This window comes from Talpa europaea (assembly GCF_964194135.1).
Source record: "Talpa europaea genome assembly, chromosome: 7".
NCBI lineage: Eukaryota > Metazoa > Chordata > Mammalia > Eulipotyphla > Talpidae > Talpa > Talpa europaea.
In genome coordinates this window covers 83,493,765-83,514,623 of record NC_140074.1, presented here as the reverse complement: position 1 = coordinate 83,514,623, position 20,859 = coordinate 83,493,765, and the positions used below count along the sequence as shown (strand labels likewise).

The following is a 20,859-nucleotide window of genomic DNA, read 5'->3' as shown; positions in this document are numbered from 1 at the left end:
TGGTATGCAATCAACCTCCACCTCAAGTGTCTCCAGGACTGAGCAGTGACGTCCCCACACTCAAGATAGAGAATCTGGTAGCAGGGTTTGGGGTGGTCTTACCACCACAATGCCTGACTTCTCTTACCAGATACTGAAGAAGCTGGGTTTGAGGGGGACCATGAGGTGGGGAAGAGGGAAAGCCATTTCCTGAGAAGAGCCCTGGCTGTCCCAGCCTGGCCTGGATAGGAGCTACTCTGGGTGGGTGGGGGGTGGGGTGGGGGTGTGATGGAAAATGGGTGACAACAGGGCCTGGGAACTAGGGGCTGGTTGGGCCCATGGATGTGGCACCCTCCAAACTGGTGTCGGAACCTGCAGATGAGTCCTGGGAGGAGCGGCCCTGCAGGAAGCGGATGATCTTCTCGATGGTGGCTTCCTGGTACTCGTGGGACCACCTGTGGGCACAGAGGCTGGTGGGTCAGAGGGCTGGGCAGAGGGAGCCGCCGGCTGGGGACCTGTGTGCCCACTAGCCCCTCCTCACTGGATGCCATTGAAGGTGAGCACAGCTTGCATGTCCTCGGGCAGGGCCTGCGGCTCTGGCCACTCGAAGCCGTCAATGATGGGCACTATGTTCTTGCCGCAGCTCAAAGCAGTCACAATTTCCTGGAGAAAGAAGAGGGGAGGATGAAGAGACCTGAGTCTGCATGCATGGGCTTTGGGGCTAGGTATCACTGGGGGGCCAATAGCACAGGCCCAACCCAGAGTGGGGGTGCTGGTGCTGCAGTCCACCTTGACTTCTTCCTTGCCCCTCTGATATAATTAAAACAACTGGTCTTTCTCCCCGGTTCTCAACACAGAGCTCCTAAAAGCCTTGGAATCACTAGATGATTGGGAGACAGAGTGAGGGAGTGGGGGGAGTAGTAAGGGAGGCCTAGTGCCTAGACCTAACGTCAGCATGGGGGCTGATTACCAGAAAGACGAAGCTATGATTTGAGAGCTTTTAGCCACCCACCACCCTCATACTCTGCTTCGCCGCCCTCCTGGCAGGGGAAAGAGGCTGGAGAGTAAGTCCAGTCCCTTGTAGCCATTGATTTGATCACACCTATGCAAACATCCACAACAGCCCCTAAGCACCAGCTGCATTGTGAACACATCTAGGTGCTGGGAGGGTGAGCTGGAGAAGGCATGTGCAGGGAAAATGGAGTTAGCTGGGGCTTTTTTCCACCCTCCCACCTCTATCCTCTACCACCAGAGGACTTGTATTCCTCCTAGGTTGCTCACACACAGGGGTGCCCTGGGTGGAGAGGTGTGCAGGGCACACACACTTTTGACTATGGATACCTAGGCCCAGAGAGCACGTGCATGTGCATATGTAAACAGACACCTGTGCCCAGAAGCCAGGACTGAAAGGTCGTCAGCGCTGGCCTTAACTTCGAGAATGGTAGCGGCATCACTCTGAGGCCAGTGGACTCAGCTGCGGTCTCCCTGCCTGCCGGTTTGTCCCCTGATTCAGCATTAAAGGTCTGTAAGATATGCCAAAGGCTCCAAAATTCTCTTTTTTGTCTGTGAGAATCAACAATGAACCTGCCCAGCCTGGGTGGTTGCACAGCAGCGTGGAAGCTCTGTGTCTCCTGCCTGCACCCTCATATCTTGGCCAGTGCATCTTCTCCATTTGTACGTTCCTCAGTCATATCTTCTGTAGCACATCAGTAGTAGTAAAGAGCTTTCCGGAGGTTCTCCCCGGTGGTGCAGTGGTTGAGCGCTGGGTTGCGAAGCTGCTCGCAGCCTCTGCAGCACCGGTTCGATCCCCGGCCACCAGAGGAGGGTCCCACATGGCGCGCAGACCTTTCCTGCCGCCCGCTGCTCCCCTCAGCAGTGTGCTTCGGTCCTTCTGCCTGCTCTGCTCCCTGCTCTGGCTCTGGCTAATTCTCTCACCCTCCCGCGCTTCTGACTGTACCCAGTTCATGTATAAACAAACAAATAAAACATGCCTCTATTTTTTTAAAAAAAAAAAAAAGAGCTTTCCTGAGATCTGTGAGTCATTTTAGGAAATGATTGAACCTGAAAGGGGGAAGCTCTGAATTTGTAGCCAAGTCAGAAGTGTGGAGAGCCTAGAACATTTGAAATTAAGGCCCAATTGTGAGAATGAGCCCTGAAACCTCTAGTTTCACATTTGTTCTGGATATTTAGCATCAGGATTAAATGGTGGGATACCCATCTGGTGTTGGAGAACTGATTGTTGGTGTGGGAAAAAACCCACATGATTTGTTTTTCAGAAGAAAAACATAACCCTGCATCCAAATGAATGCATCATGGGCCTCTCTGGTGGCGCAGTGGGTTGAGCGCAGCACTGTGAAGCTGTCCGCAGCCTCTGCAGTGCGGGTTCCATTCCTGGCCGGCCAGGGGAGAGACCCAAATGAATCCATCATGGGCCCTGTCAACTGTATCCCTCACTTATTTCTCAAATCCACCCATTTTTTTCCTACTTCCACCCCAGCACAACCAGCCTTTTCCTACCCCCATCACCAGGTGTGTCTTTGCTCACTCTTGCCCTCTCTAGCTCATTCTCCACATTGCCCCTTCATCCAGCTACACTTCACAAAGTACACATCTGATCACACCACTCCTTCTTAAAATGCTTCAAGACTTGGGCCTCCCCTGGTGGTGCAGCGGTTGAGCACTGGGCTGCGAAGCTGCCCGCAGCCTCTGCAGCGCCGGTTCGATCCCCGGCCACCAGCGAGGGTCACACATGGTGCGCAGACCTCTCCTGCCACGCCCGCTGCTCCCCTCAGCAGTGTATTTCAATCAGTCTGCCTGTTCTGCTCCCCGCTCTGGCTCTGGTGAATTCTCTCACCCTCCCACGCTTCTGACTGTACCCAGTGCTTGTGTAAATGAATAAATAAATCTTTAAAAAAAAATGCTTCAAGACATTACATGGCTCTTAGAATCAAGTTCAAGCTCCTTAGTGTGGTCAGCAAGGCCTGTGAGGCTGGTTACAGTCTAATTCTCAAACTCTACCCCTGTACTGTCCTTCCAGACCTTGCAATCCCCTTAGATTTGTCATCCTCCCTTCCTGCACAGGGTGTTTGGTTTTTTTTTCACTTTTTAAAAAGAAAATATTTATTTATGCATACAAGAACTGGGGTATATGCCAGAGGTGCAAGGCTAAGAGGATTCCCCAGAGACAGAGTGGGGAAAAGAACAGGCAGACTGACTGAAATACACTGCTGAGGGGAGCAGCAGGCCAGACAGGAGAGGTCTGCTGCACCATGTGGGTCAGCCCCCACCCCCCACCCCGTGCTGTGCTGCAGTGGCTGCGGATAACCTCACAGTACTGCGACTTAACCCCTTTAGCCACCAGGGAGGCCCTGTACAGGGTCTTTGGACAAGCTGTTTCCTCCTCTGTCTAGAATGTACTTCCCCTTCACCTAAATAATACCTATTTTTTCCCTTATCTGTATTCAATCAACATTTTCTTCTGAAAGTCTTCTCTCCCTTCCCTGACCAAGTCAGATCCCCCATTACAGGCTCTCCCAGGCTCTGCAGCACATACTACAGTTGCTAATTTAAATGGATTGATGAGTAATTTACTTAATATCTGTCTTCCCCACTAGACACAAGGGCAGGGACCACGTCTTGTTTTTACTCAGTCTTTCACAAAGCCCTGCCCATAGTTAGCCCTTGCTAAATAATGGCTGGCTGGCTGGCTGGCTGGCTGGCTGGCTGGCTGGCTGGCTGGCTGAATGAATGAATGAGACCACAGTTTAGCAGTTAGGGGCTGCACTCTGGAATCATCAGATCTGGGTTCACATTGTATCTCTGACACAGGTTCTGTGACCTGAGGCAAAAACAAGATCTCCAAGCCTCTGTTTTCTAAAATGTGAAGTAAGGAAAACAATGGTCCTTACTTGTAGGACTGCTGGAAGAATAACTGCAGTTACATCTCATGGCAAGTGGTTAGAACAGCACGTAGCACATTGTGAATACTTAATAAACAATAGGTGTAATTATTTCCTCCTCTGTAAAGTGGGGGTAATAAACCTCATTCACAAGATTGTTCTGAGGATATTACTTACTATTAATGGATGCTCTGGTAAGCACTTATTGAATTTTTTTTTTCCTTTCAAGGGAGAACCACAAAGATTGGACTTTCTTGAGTGCAGTCCACTTGTGGTTTTCTATATTGATTACCCACTAAATGTGGCTTCACGGAAAGGAGTTTAAAAACAGGAGGCAATTAAGGACTCAAAGCAACCAAGGAGGGATGACGGAGTCTTTGAGACTGGCCCAAGGCAAAAGCTGCCACCACCACTCACTCCCCCACCCTTGCAGTCGACTGAGACTGCCTCTCCTTCCTTGCAGTCGACTGAGACACTGATGGGTGCCAAGCACCCTTGTGGATCAGAGCCTTTCTGAAGAAAGAACCTGTAACTTCAACTCTGACCAACTTTCTGGGGAACCTCTTCATTTTAAAAAAGGAGAAGAAGGAAACACAGAGAGGGGACTTGTTCCTGAGACAGACAGACCCAACATAACACATACCACACACTTCCAGGAAGGGCCAGGCCTCTGACTCAGACTATATTTCAAGTGAAGGTTTTTTTCAACAAAACCACAGTGAGCACTTGAATTCTTACCCCACAGCAATTTATTTGGGAACTTTAGACATTTGTTTCACAGATTCAGAGACTGGCTAAGAGAGACGGCTAAAGGCTTATTCAAGATCACTTAGCTGGTTAAGAATGGGAACTTCAAGTCTTCCAGACTGGTAACCTAATAGTTATGTAGGGTTCCATAAACTTTTTGAGAGATGTGCCATGCTTTGTGCCATGCTTGGATTTAGGCATGCAGGATGCATTGTGAGCAAGACCGATCTGAGCTCTTGTGGAGCTCACAGATACTTCTTGCTCTCTCAGAAGGCTGCCTGCCACCTGCTCGAGGCCACTAGCCAAGTTCCTCCAGGGTGTCTCTCCTGGCCCAGTGCACCTTCCCAAACCAGCCCAGTCAGTCCTAAGCTGCTCGTGCATGGCCTCTAAGGCTTGGCCCTGCCCCAATGTCACTCTGGGCTCACCTTAGTGTCAGAGGTTGCTCCTGAAGCCACTGGACTGCTATCACTGCTCTCGCAGGCCCCTTTTCTCAAAGCTTTAAACTCAACCCCACAATTTGCTTCCATAGTTCTAATCCAGCCAGCAGTATGCTGGCAAATGGTTAACAAGTAGCTCTCCAGAGGTAGAAAAAGCCAACCAAACAACTAAAACCCTGATTTGTAGTGTTTACCAATTTCATTAGTGTAATGACTCCCATTGTGTCTGATTTCAAGCTACTAACACCATGTCATCGAACTTGGGGTTCGAAAGAAAAACAGGCAATCATTCTAGTGTCTGCTGAACCCAGTCTTATCCCCCAACTTTCCTTGCCTCAGACCTGTGCCGTGGAACACAGCTGGGTCCTAGGAAAGAGCATGGGCTCTGGAGTCAGGCAGAGTTCAAAGCCCAGCTTTTTGTCTTGACATCAGTAGTGTGGCCAGAGGAAAAATTATTCTACTTTTCTGAGCCTCAATTTCTTCATGTGTAAGATAGAGAAAGCAATACCAGTGACACATGTAGGCTTGAGGAACCATTTTCATCCTTACTTTGCTCCTTGCTTATGTTGTTCCCCTGCCTGGGATGACTTCTCTTTCACTAATAAATTCTTAAGACTTCTCTCAAGGCCAGCTTCCTCCATGAAGCCTTCCCTGATTATTCCAGCCCTCAGTGTTTTTTTCTCTTCTCCATATACCCACATCAAACAAGAGTTTCACCATCTCACTTAGCATTAGGCATTCTGGGCATGTTCTTGTCTTCTTTTGCTGCCTTAGGGCAAGGACCCCCATCAGATGACCACAGCATCCCTCAGTCCCAGTCCCTGTTTCTATTCACTGATTAATGTTGTGATGTGAATGGACCCATCCATCCTGCATGTGTTCAGTAAGTGTCTACTATGTGTCCACCCCCAGTACTGACGGCAGAGCCAGCACCTACCTTGTGCACCCAGTCCTTACAGCCGTGATCCTGCATGCACTTGTCCAGTGCCCCCGCCGACAGCACCAGCACAAAATTGCGGGCACTCATGACGCTCTGGATGAGCTTGTCCTCGAACTTGCCTGCTTCCAGCTTCTCCACATCGATGAAGACACTGAAGCCGTGCAGTTGCAAGTGCACCTTCAGGAGGCTGCAAAGAAGTCCTCTGTCATTCCGTGGCCTGTCGCAAGGCCCCAGGCTGCCCGCCTGCCTGCCTGGCTGCCCCTCCTCACCTGGCCAGCTGGGAACCTGAGTTTCTGCGGTAGCTGATGAAGACATCCGGGGCATCTCCACCTGGCTTGCAGATGGTGCAGGGCAGTGGGGAGTGCAGCATTTCTGAGGCAGACAAGAGAAGGTTTGATGAGGGTGGTCCCTCCCCATTTCACCATGAGATACATCATCCCCTGTCCTTGCAGCCCTTTCAGTCCAGTCCAGGGAGGGGCTGGCTCCAAAATGGGTCTCTGAGGTGGACAGAGGGGCTGAAAAGAAGTAAGATTGCAAACTATTGTTTGCCTTTTTGGAGGCAGGTATTATATTTTAGGGACATCGATATGCACCTCCAGCCCTGCCTCAGCTTCGCTCCACAACTCAAGCCCTGCACAGCGAACTGCCCACAGGTGCTCCAAACCCGAGAGCCCAAATCCTCCCTGGCCCCCTTCTTCCTACTTTTCCACCAAAACCATAAATCTGGGATCAGCTTCAACTACTGCCTCTCATTCATTCACTCAACATATAACACATATTTACTACACTTCACTGTTCTGAGTGCTTGAGATATAGCCATGAACTAAACAAACTCCACCTCATGGAGCTGACCTTCAGTACTCAGAGCCAGGCACTGTGCGCTGTGGATTCTTCCACTAAACATCCAGGACTTCAGAGCAAGGGCCGTCCCTGTGTCCAGTCCCCCAACCTCACCCCTCAGTGGGCTCCCCAAATCCACATTTGGCTAGCTAACCTGTTTGCTATGGCTACACAGCAAATGTGAGCGTGCTTTGAAACTATGCCTGGCTTCCTACTCCCATAGGAAGGGTTTGCAAGCTATTATTGCCATCGAACACTGATTTTAGGAAATGAAATCTTGGAGTTTTATTGAGAGTTGCGATGTAGAATGATAAAGCTGATCTGCTCTAGTGGAAGCCAAAGAATTGCGCCAAAGGCTACTCCCTGTCCCTTTTGGGGGCGGGGAGCCTCTACTCAGGTGCATATTAGCACATATTTGCTGAATGAATGGCTGACTGAAAAGAATCCATCTTATAATATTCAGATCTGACACTCACAGATAACACTTGTCTGCCTATGAAGCAGAAAACTTCAGATCCCAGTTCCATTATTTAATGGCTTTTATAACCTTGGGAAGTGTATTTAAGTTCTTTAAATTTTAGTTTCACCATCTTTAAAATTAACACCCTTGGTTGAAAAGTTCATTGTCTGATGATATTGGTTACACAGGGATATGCATTTCTCAGAACTCTTGAAACTGGATACTTTTAGGTTAAATTATACCCCCTTTTATTTAAAAAGTTTCAAGTAATTGACAATAAGTGTTAGCTAAATAGTAAATTAGTGCATTAAAATAAATTAGTAAATAAAGGTTACTAGAGCCCTAGGCCCCCTTCTGCCCCCATGACTTCCCTAAACACGCATACTTTCTAAGTGTTGTTGCTGGGACTAATCTGTGAACTCCGGGCCTTCACACCAACTGAGGTTAAATGCTCCATCTGCAGGGAGGCGCTAAGACCCCCCCCTAGTGTCTCCCCTCGCTCCTCCAGGGCTGGGTGGGTAGGGAGGGGCACGGGCAGCCGGGACAGGGCGCCAGCAGGCTCACCTCGGGCGGCCGTGAGGATGCGGGCGCGGTGCACGCCCAGGCGGATGCCACAGTCTTCCAGGAGCTGCTGCTCCGACACGCGGTGCAGCAAGGAGCGGTCCAGGCCGCAGCTGACCAGGCCGTACGTGTACTGGCGGAAGCGCGGGTCCAGGCTGCCCAGCCAGTCGGCCAGATTGCTGCGGTCGCACGTAGCGTAGTTGGCGAAGGTCTTGAGCTCCGTGAGCTCCCTAAAGAATCTGTAGCCCACGGAGGAGAGGACGCTGAGGTCCTGAGGAACTGGCTAGTGGCGGAGGGGGGGTTTGATTAGACCTGGTTGCAGGGAGGGAAGGGGACGCGGGCGATCTGGAAGCTTCGTACCTCTTGCGGGTGATGCCCGATTTCATGCCTAGGTCGGTCTGGAGTTCCTCCTCCGTGAGCCGAAGGAGCAGGTCGCCATCTACCTGCTGCTCCTGGGGGAGGGGTCAGATGTAAAGAAGGGTTCCCTGGCTTAGCCACTGCACCCCAAGCACATCCAGGAGAGGGAAGTGGATATGGTTTTGGGGGTGGTGGATGGACCCAGATTAGAGCCGAGTGACCCTTTGAGTCAAGTCTCCCCCCTCCCTAGAAGATCACGCTGGTGGAGGGTGTGCGGGCTGGGAAGGGGGCGCAGGCCCCTAGTGCAGGGCACCCCTGGCGAAAGTGACCCTCGGGGATGCGCTGGCTCGGACTACCCGGAAGCTCTCGCAGTACTGGGAGAAGCCGATCTGCTGCAGCCACGTCTGGACCTCGGCCTCCTTCCAGCTGACCACGCAGGGCAGGATGGGCCGCGGCACCTCCTCACCCAGCAGGCGCAGGGTGCGCTTGGCCAGCGCCGACGTGGTGCCATTGGTGGAGTAGGAAACGAGGCGTTTCAGGCTCTGAATGGCACCAATGTCGCTAAATACCTAAGGAGGGGTGAGGAGAGGGTGTTTTGGATCCACCAGCTTTCCAGCAGCACCCAAAAACACTCCGACCCTTCCCGAGCTTTTTCTCAAGGCCGAGAGTCCCACCATCAGCCCTACCTCTGCCTTCATTCAATAAATCACTAAGTCATGTGGATTCCCCCTCTTGAAATTCTTTCAACTCTTAACTAGGTAAGCTAGGGCCGACTCATGTTTCCCCTCTACAGCCTACACCTGCCCTAGGATAATGTCTGAACTCTCAGTACGGACGCCAGGCCAGGTGTAGTGTATCCTCCGCCCACTGCTCAGCAGTTTCACCTTGCCTTTCCCCAGCCCACACCTGCCTGACCCACCAATGCTGACTCTCCTACTTTCGGACATTTGCCCATAATGTTCCCAGACCTTAGTTCTTCCAGCATTGCAGGAATCTTACTCATTTGCTAAAATCCAAATTGATGAGATTTGACTCCCCCAGTTTGGCCCACCTCTCCAATTAGACCTTGTACTTCACTCTGAAAGCTACTGTACCTAGTTGATGCCGCAGCTTCCCCTAGACCTTTATCTAGTTATGTCTTAGTGACCCCTAGAGTCCCACACCTGGCACAGTGCAGGGCACAGCATGGCGGCTCAATGTCGTCATTAAACTGCACTCGCTTGACCTTGTTGGTAGTCTCGGCTGCTGCCCAGACCTAATCCTAGTCCTTGGGGTCCTCACTCCCTTCTTCATGTTCCTTTCTCCCAAAGCAGAATGCCCTGCTTTGTAAACCAGTTCTCCCATGGCTCAATCCTGGGGATAGATGGGAGAATCAGAAACTCCTAGAACACTGGACCTTAGAAGAAACCTCAGTGACCCCCTCACACAACAGTCTTTTCTTGATCTTTGGGGACACCTGATGGGTGACAGTCATCTGTAAGACATGTTCCTTGAGCAGCCCCGGGTGACAGCTATGGTCAGAGTTGTTCATGAGGCATGTGACACTCCCTGTGCCCACCCCAGCGGACCCCCCAGAGGAACATAAAGGAGGGGGGTAACTTTAAGGGATAATCTGGATTCTGTAATATTTAAAAATCAGAAAATGCAACCCTTTGAAAATTTAACTTTTACTAGTCCCCCATCCAGGGTAAGAACTGATACTGTGGCCCATTTCTTCAATTTCCCAGAGGGTAAAAATGAGGCATGTATTCCCTGGTGGCACAGGGATTAGTCTCAGCACTATCAAGCTATCGCCAGCCACTGTGGCCTGAGTTCGATTCTCAGCCAGGGAAGTAACCCACCTGTTAGTGGGTTATCCCACCTAGACCTCTCCTGTCTCACCTGCTGCTCCCCTCAGCAGTGTATTTCAATCAATCCGTCTGTTCTGTTCCCCACTCTGTCTCTGGTGAATCCGCTTACCCCCTGTACCTGTCCTAGACGCCAGTTCTTGTATGCGTAAGTAAATAAATCTTTTTTTAAAACGAGGCATGTAGAGGCCCAGAGAGAGGAAGTCAGGTATCAAAGGTGACATTGCAAATTAAAACAGAGGGTGAAAGCTTCAGACTGGACCCTGAGAATGGGACCTCTTGAGACTCAGGAGTTAGCTGGCTGATACAGCAATGCTCTGCCCCCAAGCCTCTGTCTCTACATCTCATCTACATCCTGGACTCCAGACCCAAACGATGACATGGTTCACCAGAGCTTTCCAGCTGCTCATCTCTCAGGCCCCTCAAACTGTCTGGTGAACTAATGGGCAGCCTCACCCCCACCCCAAGTCCAACCTTTCTCTCACCCAGTTCACTTTTTGTACCAGTGTCACCATGCACTGGGATGCTTGTATCCAAAGAAGGGAGTCATCCTCAGCTTCCCCTTCCTCTTCACCCAGCTATACACTAAGTTCTAATTCTCTCTCTTCAGGACCTTTGGAAGCCTTTGTTAGGGGGAAAAGGATGTCCCAAAGCAAATTCCATATAGGCTTTGTGGACTCCACCCCCACCCCAGGTCAAAGCCAAAGACACTGGGAACTCCAAATCCCATCACCACCAAAGGGAAGGTGGCTGGGACCTGAGGGTGGGGTTAAGCAGCCAGGTGGATACAAAAGGCAGACACGTGGGCTTTGGGGGCTCTCTCCATTTTTGGGCTCTCAGCCAGCTCGCAGCATCCGGCCAGCTCTGAGAGTGACTTTGGGTTTCCAGGTCGTCGGATCGGGTAGGACGCATTAAAGACTTTATTTCCCTATCTTCTCCCTGAGTTGTACATTTTCCTTATTTCCTTTCCTCTTGTAAATAAACTTTTTATTAACCTTTTTGTGTGTGTCTGTAGTAGAGTATTCATAAGTCCCTTTAAAGCGCGCGGGTGAGGACCCACAGCCAGGAACCCGTTTAATATCGGGGTTGCTCTATAACACCTTCTGTTTCATTTTGCCTCTGCTGTCATGCCCTAGCAGAGACCTGCGTCTTTCCAATGACCCCCTTTATGGCCTCCTCTCTGGCACCCTGGCCTCCAACTTCACCCAATCCCAGCTCTGGGATGCAGCCGCAGGGTAATTTTTGTAAAATACAAGTAAGTGCTCCTGCTTAAAAACTTTGCCTTCCAGACCGGAAGACTGGTGCTTCAACCTTCTTGCTTCACCCACCTAGTTCAACGTCACTTCCTCTGAAAAGCCTTCCCAGACGCTTTCTAACCCCTCCCGGCCCCACCCCACCGACCTTGGTCTTGCCCTGCAGGCTCTTGATCGCCGCCTCGGCGCAGAGATAGAAAGCCCCGATGCACTGTGCTTCCAAACGCGACGAGTCGAGCAGCGGCACGAGGCGCTGCAGGTCGTCGGGGCCGCGGCCCTGGCTTGTGTCGCTGGCGTCCACCAGGCAGCGGGCGAATCGGCCGGGGTCTAGCGAGGCGACCAGCGGCTCCACGAGTGCCAGCGTCCCCGAGCGCTCCACCTCGCGCTCCACCTCCTTGTTGGTTGCCAGCACTGCCACCGCGAGGCAGGCATGCAGCCGCAGCAGCTCGTCCTCTTTGGAGAAGGCGAGCGGGAAGAGCCACTCCGCGGCGCGCTTCTCCACCATGCGCCGCTGCGCCGCCTGGCCCCCGTGAAGCGCGCAGTTGGCCAGCGCCAGCGCGCAGTGGCGGAGCAGCGCCGCGTCCGTGCGGCGGCACCAGTACAGCACCGCGTCCAGGCCACCGGCCGCCACCAGCCGCTGGCAGGTCTCCTCCGAGTGCTTGAACATGTGCTCCAAGATGCCTGCTATGCTCCGCGCCAGCTCCACTGGCTCGCGCTCCTTTGCCAGGTTTAGGATCACGCCCAGCCCGATGCGCGCCACTCGGTCCCTAGTAAGAGAAAGTGGGAGGGGGTCGGTGGAGTTGCTTTGACTTGGGGACCTTGGTTTGCCCCTGGGGGTCACCTCCTGGTCATCCACCAGCTGGTCATCTCTGGGCCTCACTAGTGTCATGAGACATGGGGAGAGCGTTACCCTCCCTGCCTCCCAACTTCCCCTCCTGCCCTGGGAGGGTACTCCATCCTGGCCACACCTCCTTTTGCCCTTCACCCTCCCCCAAGCTATATCCTAGTTCTGGAGCAGATGCCCTGGGTTCTGCTTTCTTTGTCTTTTTCTAGTTTCTCTGCCTTTATCTTTGTAACTCACTTTTCTCTTCTCATAAATAGGATACAAAGAATACCTTACCTCTTAGCATTATTGTGAGGACTAATGTGACAATCCACACAAAGTGCTTGACATAGTGCCAGGCCCACAGGAAAGATTCAATAAATGTTAACTTCTTATTATCCTGTGAAGTGTCCCTTGAGGACCCTACCTCTTCACTCCATGCTGCAGCATGACTGAGGTGTATCTATTCCTCACTCAACAGAAGTTTATTGAGGACCTACTAGGTTCTGGGCACTAGGGGCTGAAGTGCAACAGTAACCAAGAATGACTGGTCCTTATGCCAGTTAATATGGAGACAAACAACAAGCAAGTAAATAATGAATGAGGGCCTCCCTGGTGGCGCAGGTGTTAAGTCTCAGTGCTACCAAGCTATCGCCAGCCACTGTGGCATGAGTTTAATCCCTGGCCAGGAAATTGACCCACATGGCACAGCAGACCTCTCCTGTCTCACCCACTGCTCCCCTCAGCAGTGTATTTCAGTAGATCCGCTTGTTCTGCTCCCCACTCTGTCTCTGGTGAATCCTCTCACTCCCACAGCTCTGGCCTGTACCCCAGTTCTTGTATGCATAAATAAATAAAAATAAATCTTAAAAAAACAAGTAAATAATGTGGGCCTCCCTAGTGGTGCAAGGGGTTAAGCACCGCACTATGAAGCTATCTGCAGCCTCTGCAGCACAATTTCGATCCCCGGCCAGCCAGGGAGCTACCCATATGGCACAGCAGACCTCTCCTGTCTCGCCCGCTGCTCCGCTGAGCAGTGTATTCAGTCAGTCTGCCTGTTCCGTTCCCCACTCTGTCTCTGGTGAATCCACTCACCCTCTGCACCTCTGGCTAATACCCTAGTTCTTGTATGCATAAATAAACAAATCTTTAAAAAAAAAAACCAAGTAAATAATGAATGACCAAGATAACAGTGATATCACCATGATAGCAAAACCAGGGTGATGTAATAGATAGCAAAAACAGGGCATGCCTGGGTGGAGGCATGAGCCTGCCAAGCTACACTTTCAGAGACCTCTGCTTGCAAAGATCTGGGAGAAGAGCACAACAGGCAGAGAACAACAAGGACAAAGTCCTAAGGGCTGATGAGCTTGGCATATTTAAGGAATAGAAGAAAGGCCAAAAAAAGAAAAAGAAAAAGAAAGACTGAAAAATGAAAGACAGAGATATTCACAATATCTAAAACCAACCCACAGGGAAAATATAAAATCAAAAGGAATTTACATATAGAATATATAAATAAACATACAAGCCAGCAAAAAAAGGGTAGTGAATCTACTAGAAAATAGGCAGAGGACATACATGGGCAATTTAAAGGAGGAAATCCAAATATTATCAGGCAAATAATATGGGGCTCTGACTCATTCATAATCAGAGAAATGAAAAATTAAAGCATCAGCTATCACTTCATGCTTAATAGATGGGCAAAAGCAGAAGCTGGGAAAGACAGAAGGTTGGTGGGAAGAAGGGCTATGAACTCCCTGAACACCCTGGGTAAAGGTTGAGGCTGGGGTAGTCAATCTGGAGAGCAGGTTGGATAAGTGGGTGAAACAGGAGATACATTTCCTATGAGCCAGAAATTAGGGCTTTTTTTGCTGATAGCCAAAGAGAATGTCACACAGACCCTGAGGGCATGGACAAGGCTGTTTGCATAAGTGCTGTTTGTGATAGGGGAAGTTAGGGCAGTTTGGTGTCAATCCGGGGAGCATGAAGAAGGAGGCAACTGCCCACGTGAGGGACTATGGAGCACGTGACTGAGTACATGGTAATGCAGCAATGTGAAGGATATTGAGACATATTGCTGAGTGGGAAAAATAATTTATACCATTTGCATAAATTAAAAACACATACATACAGGGAGGGCTTCCCTGGTGGTGCAAGGGGTTAAGCACCACACTTTGAAGCAATCCACAGCTTCTGCAGCGCGAGTTCGATCCCCAGCTGGCCAGGGAGAAACCCACATGGTGAGGCAGACCTCTCCTGTCTTGCCTGCTGCTCCCCTTAGCAGTGTATTTCAGTCAATCTACCTGTACTGTTCCCCATTCTGTCTCTGGTGGATCCTCTCATCCCCCACATCTCTGGCCTGTACCCCAGCTCTTATATGCATAAATAAATAAATCTTTAAAAAAGGATAGAAATATATAATCCAGCTATTGTATTTTGGTTATTTATCCAAGGAATGTGAAAATACTAATTTAAAAAGATATGAGCACTCCTATGTTCACTGCAGCATTACTTACAACTTAAGTGTCCATCAGTGGGTGTGTGAATAAAGAAAATATAATATATACACACACAAACACATAGACACACAATGGAATACTGCTCATGTATAAAGAAAGATGAAATCTTGCCATTTGCAACAACATGAATGGACCTTGAGGGGATTATGCTACGTGAAGTGAGTCTTACAAAGGAAGGCAAATACTGTATGATTTCATTCATATGAAAGATTATCTGGAATATACAGAACAAAGAAACAAGTACAGACTTTTAGATACAGAGGCAGGTTGATGGTTAACAGGAGAACGGCAGGGAGATAAGGTGGGTGAAATGGGTAAAGGGGGGTCATTGTATAGTGATGGATGGAAACTAGACTTCTGGTGGTGATCATGAGATAGTGTATACTGATGTCCAATTACAATGCTGTATACTGAATACTTATATGATGTTATAAACCAGTGTTAGTTCAATAAAACTTAGTTTTTAAAATTATTTTACCAGAACACAGATAGAAAGATACACAAATACACTGAACAACTGCCTATGGGATTAAGTAAAAAAGATGGTGAAGATATTAGTCAGGAGAAGGAGGGGGTTGCATTCCAAGCATAGATGCACGTAAAGGTCTGGAGGTGTCTGAGAGCTGGCTCACTTGGGGGACTATGGCATGAGTCCCCATTTCTGACGCTGAGGTGCAGGGTTTGAAGGGAGAATGAGGAAAGAGTACTGGTGAGCTTTTAAGTAATCTCAAGCATTTGTACTTTATTTTTTTTAAAGATTTATTTATTTATGCATACAAGAACTGGGGTGTAAGCCAGAGGTGCTGGGGTATGTGTGAGAGGATTCACCAGAGAGAGTGGGGAGCAGAACAGGCAGATCTACTGAAAACTCTGCTGAGGGGAGCAGCAGGCGAGCCAGGAGAGGTCTGCTGCGCCATATGTGGGTTAGCTCCCTGGCAGGCCAGGGATCGAACTCATGCTGCAGTAGCTGGTGATAGCTTGATAGTGCTGTCTTTAACTCCTGCATCACCAGGGAGGCCCTATACTTTATTTTGATGGCAAATGAGAAGTCCTTGAAAGGAGGGGGAATAACATGGTCATGCAAGGGTTTTAGAAAATTCATCCTGGCTGCTGTGGAGAGGACAGGTCCAAGGGAGAGAGCCTGGAGGCCATCAGAACAGGCAGGAGAGTTGCTGTGCTCCATGCAGAGATAGAAATGTCCTGTCTTCCTGCCCTTCCCAAATGATGTCCTCCATAGGTGAAATTGCTTTCAAAGTCTTAGAGTCCCAGTCACCCATGGAGTTCTTGCCCAGAGAGCACCACAATGACCACAGTGCTTGTGACTTTGTGTGGCTCATGTAATCCCAGAACATGGCATAAGACCAGCATAGCTATGCTGGGTTGATCACTGAGCGTCACTGCAGCTCAACAGAATAAGTGGGTCCTAATTATCCAGTCAGGCAGTCGACACTGCAGTTGTTCCTTTTACCAATGAGAAAGCCAAAATTCAGAGAGGTAACATGAATGCCCAGGGTAACACAGCTGGTGAGAAGCATGGCTGGGATTTGAACTCACATCTGACTATCTCTAGAGCTCAAGATTCTTCATCTGTACTTGGTGTTTCCAGAATAATCTTACTACACATATTTATGTGTATATATATACCTACACATACACATGTATATATATACAAGCATGTGTACATGATGCACATGTTACGAAACTACGGTAATAAAAACAGCACAGTGCTGGAATAGAAACAGGGACAAGGGTCAGTAGAATAGAATTGAGAGCCCAGAAACAAAACCACACATAAGTGTACAACTAATTTATGACAAAGGAGCAAAGAGCATGCAATGGAAAAAAGAAAGTTTCCTCAATAAATGGTGCTGGGAAAATTGGAAAACAATCTTACACCATATAGTAAAATTAATTCAAAATGAATTAAATACTTGAATATAAGACCTGAAACCATAAAATACATAGAATAAAACATAGGTGATAAGCTTTTTGACATTAGCATTAGCGATATATTTGTGGATTTATCTCCAACAGCAAGGGAAATAATATATAAACAAATTGAACTATATCCAACTGAATTGGAGAAGATATTTTCAAATCATATATCAGACAGGAGGCAAATATCCAAAATATATAAACTCATACAACTCAATAACAAAACAATATATGTGCAAGGACCTAAATAGGCATTTCACCAAAGAAGACATACCAATGACAGCAGACACATGAAAAGATCCACATTGTTTGTCATGAGGGAAACACAAATCAAAACCACAGTGAGGTTTCATGTCATACCAGTTAGAACGGCTATTATGAAAAAGTCAAGAAAAAAGTATTGGTGAGGATGGACCTCCCTGGTGGCCTAGGGGTTAAGTCTCAGCACTATGAAGCTATCGGCAGCTTCTGCAGCATGAGTTCCATCCCAGTCTGTACCCCAGCACAAGTTTGTACCCTAGTTCTTGTACGCATAAATAAATCTTTTTTTAAAAAAAAAAGAAAGAAAAGGTTAGTTGTGGCAGGAAGTAAAAGACTTCATAAACAAATTCTCAGCGTGTTGCCTCCCTTCTCTCCCTTCCAGCCTGACAGTCTAAGGGGGGTGAGGACTCTGCCTTGGGAAGACTTAAGCTCAAGACCAGGCACACCTAGCTCTGTCCTTGGTCCTGAAGTGATGGCGGCAACAGTACATTGTTCCTTGGGACCAGGGATACTCATTGGTGTGATTCCTCTCAGTGATTCTGAGCCAGGTGAGGATTATTTTCAAACTTGAAAATGTCAGCATTCTCTCCACCTTGCACCCCTCCTCATCCTAGGGTGCTAGCTGTCAGTCCCAGGAGTTCTAGTGATAGGTTCACCATCTCATTTACCACACCTACAGAACAGACACGCCCCTCCACTTACTGGGCCCACCACATCCAGTGAGCCCACTTTGCTGACCCCCAAATATACAACCCATCCTCACCAGGGCACCTGATATTAAATAGGAGATTGAAGATGTGCTGACCAAACAGAACCCTAACTTGGTTTTCACAACTTCAATAGCTTCATTCATGTATTTTTGACAGTCATATTGCTTCCATCATCCACAAGATTATTTTTATTTTTTGTAAATGGCAGAGAAAGCATCCCTCACCTACTACCATTACACTTGTGAGAGATACACAAACTAAAAGTGACCCTTCCCAAGCCCTTCTCAACCTGAGGGGCCAGAGATTCAACATGAGACTGGGGTATAACAGGCTGATGTGCTCTGGCATCAAGGTGGGGGGAGAGAATGGGTGCTCAGGAGTCTGCATCTTCCAGGAGAGATCCCAAGAGGTGGGCAAGAGAGTGACAGCCAGGCCTCAGTTGAACCTCACCTGCTGCACCTTGGCACTATGGGGAGGAGGGGTAGAGAACACACATTCTGCCTGTCATCCACCTAGCTCCATGGCTCAGTTTTCTCTTCCCCCACTTATCCATCCCAGCAGAAAACCTTTTGTTCCCCATTAGCAGCTACAGAATGAGGTCATGCCTGGCTTGTTACATGAACCAAAACAAGAAAGCAGGAAGCAGGAGGCTTACATGTCCCCTGCATTGTGGTCCCGTCCTCTCTCAACAAGAGGGGAAGGCAGAGAGCAGGTGGCATAGAAGGGCATCCAGACGTGTGGAGAGGAAGGCTGTAGGATTGGGGAGGGGGCACTGGCAAAGAATCCCATCTCCATCCTCGGAACCAGGGACAGACAGCGATCCTATTACCCCCTTCCCCCTCTCCTTGTCCTATTCCTCACCCCACCACCCCTGGGAACGAATCCTGTATGCACCAGTAGTTCGCTGTGTGACTCCAGGGCAAGACACTAAACTTTCCCAAGCCTCATTTTCCTCATTTGTGAAATGGATCCCCTGATCCCAACGGGGGTGTAGATCAGGTATTTGGCGAGGAGAGGCATGAAAGGCACAGTGTGAGGGCCCAGGTGCTCCAACGCCCTTAATGTCCCCCACCTCGCATTCTCCCCCCAGTCCCGCACCCTCACCGGTTCTCAGCCACCAGGATCTGCTCCAGCAGGCGCGCGGCCTGCACTCGCGTCTCCAGCTCCGGCGCCTGCAGCAGCTGCAGCAGCAGGTCGAGGCCGCCATCCAGGCGGATAGCGTCGCACAGACCTTGGGCTACCTCGCGGCCCACCGCCGGCAGTAGCCAGGCCTCTTCCACCAGCTGAAAGACCTCGGTCAGGCCGGCGCCCACCGCCCGCGCGCCGCCCGCCTGCTTCAGCGCTGACAGTGCCTGCTGCAGCTCGGGCAGTGAGCGCTCCAGGGCGCCCTGCACCTCGGTGCCTACCCCGGGCGACACCTCGCGGGGCCCACGGCCGCCTGCGGCCCACCATGGGCACGCGCCGCCGCCCCGGTCCGGGCCCGGCACCGCTAATCGCTCGGCGCCGGGCCGTGGGTCTGACATTGCGAAGAAGCGGCACAGCTTGTAGGCGGAGAGGAGAAGCGTCAGGACCATCCGCGCGGGGCTGCGGGGGACATCCCCGGCCTGGAGGGGAGGGGCCGGGCGCAACGACCCGGACCTTGGGAAAAGGGGGGCCTGAGAGGGAACGGGGTGGGGGCGAAGAAGATGCAGGAGGGAGGGCCGGAGTGAAGGGTACCAGGCAAGGGAGCTGGCCCGAAGTTTGGGGGAGGCGGGAAGGCAGGATCTGGGACCGAGAGGTGGGTGAAGAGGTTACGGATCAGAGGCGGGCGTGGGCAGGAAGGGAGAGGCAGGGGTGAGAGCCAGATGCCAGCCGCTCTAGGAGGCAGTAACCAGAACAAAGACAGGCTGTAGCTGGGGATCCGCTGGAGAAAGATGCTTTGCAGCAGCCCCGCCCGCGAAAAGCAGCGGACCGAGAGCCGACGCCGCGTCTCCGGGACGCGCGGGGCTCCTCCCCTGCCGCCTGCGCAGCGCCGCCCTCAGCCACGCCCAGACAAACACTGGCCGGGACTTTTCGGCTGCCCTTCTGGCGCCCCCGCGCCGCTTGGTGCCGGGGGAGGTGGTGGAGAGCGCGCCTTTGCTTTTCCCGAGACACTGCGGGAGCAATGGCGTCCCGAGAGAGCGGTGGGGCAACACCATTAAGTGTGCCCCTCCTCTACTAGTGGTTAAAGCAATCATAATAAAGGTTCTGTACAATTCTGTTTTTTAAAGATTTATTTATTTATGCATACAAGAACTGGGGTACAAGCCAGAGGTGGGGGGGGGAGGGGGAGAGAGGATGCACCAGAGACAGAGCGGGGAACAGAACAGGCAGACTGATGAAATACACTGCTGAGGGGAGCAGCGGGCGAGTCAAGAGAGGTCTGCTGTGCCATGTGGGTAGCTCCCTGGCCGGGGACCAAACTCGAGCTGCAGATAGCCTTATAGGTTCTCTTAACCCCTTTTGCCACCAGGGAGGCCCGGTTTTGTACAATTCTTAAGGGCCCTTTTATGCCTTTCTCAATTGTCTTACAGCATGCCTAGAAGTAGTGACTAGCATTCCCTTTTATCAGCTGAATCCACTGAGGCCTACAGAGAAGAGATTTCCCAAAGTCACTAACACTCCCCTCTATAGAAGAGAAAAAGTCAGCTGGAAACTCTGAGGATCACTTCCTCCAGGTGATGGGAGGCCTTCAAGAGGTCTGTGGACCCTTGAGAGTGAGCATGAAAATCAGACATTTTTCTGGGCAGAATGATCCTATTTCTCTTAGTTTTCACCCAGAATCTAAAAGTATGGGGAACTAGCCCACTTGTTACTGATAGGGAGACTGAGCATTTGGAGACAGGGAATGACCTGTCCAGGAGCAGAGACTCAGCAATCAAAGTCAGTTTAAAGAGTTAATATTCACCATTTCCTGTCCTGTGAAAACCAGCTTAGGAAAATCAATATACCCAAGAAAAGAACCCAGAAATAAAACCTTTATTCTTCAGTAATTAAAAAAAAAAACTCAATAAAACTCCACCCAATAAAACTCCCCTGCAGTACTTACCAGCTCTCCCCCTCTCTCTCTCCCTCCCTTCTACTGCACTAAATACACACTGGATGGGTGGTGAGCCACCACCTCAGGAATGTGCCAGATCAAACAGATCATGGATCAATAATAATTTACAGAGAACGAAGTTGGGGATACTCCAGGCACCAGGCATTTTGTCTGCTTGAGCTCTTCTAATCTCTCAGCACCCCATTAGACAGGTATTATTAGTCTCATTT

At 50.1% G+C, this 20,859-nt stretch overlaps 1 protein-coding gene across 1 annotated transcript; it reads right to left on the bottom strand.

Annotated features, from left to right (window-relative positions):
- Positions 1 to 298: 298 nt before the first annotated feature.
- SARM1 (sterile alpha and TIR motif containing 1) lies at positions 299 to 19,160 on the bottom strand (the record flags this gene model as incomplete). The annotated part of the gene is made up of 9 exons (XM_084237844.1): positions 18,676 to 19,160; positions 11,469 to 12,087; positions 8,577 to 8,789; positions 8,224 to 8,315; positions 7,867 to 8,102; positions 6,272 to 6,374; positions 6,000 to 6,189; positions 521 to 642; positions 299 to 434 (listed from the first exon to the last, which is right to left on the bottom strand). Exons 1-9 carry the CDS (start codon positions 19,143 to 19,145, stop codon positions 299 to 301), a joined length of 2,181 nt encoding a protein of 726 aa, XP_084093970.1. The 5' UTR covers positions 19,146 to 19,160.
- Between the last annotated feature and the right edge of the window lie 1,699 nt (positions 19,161 to 20,859).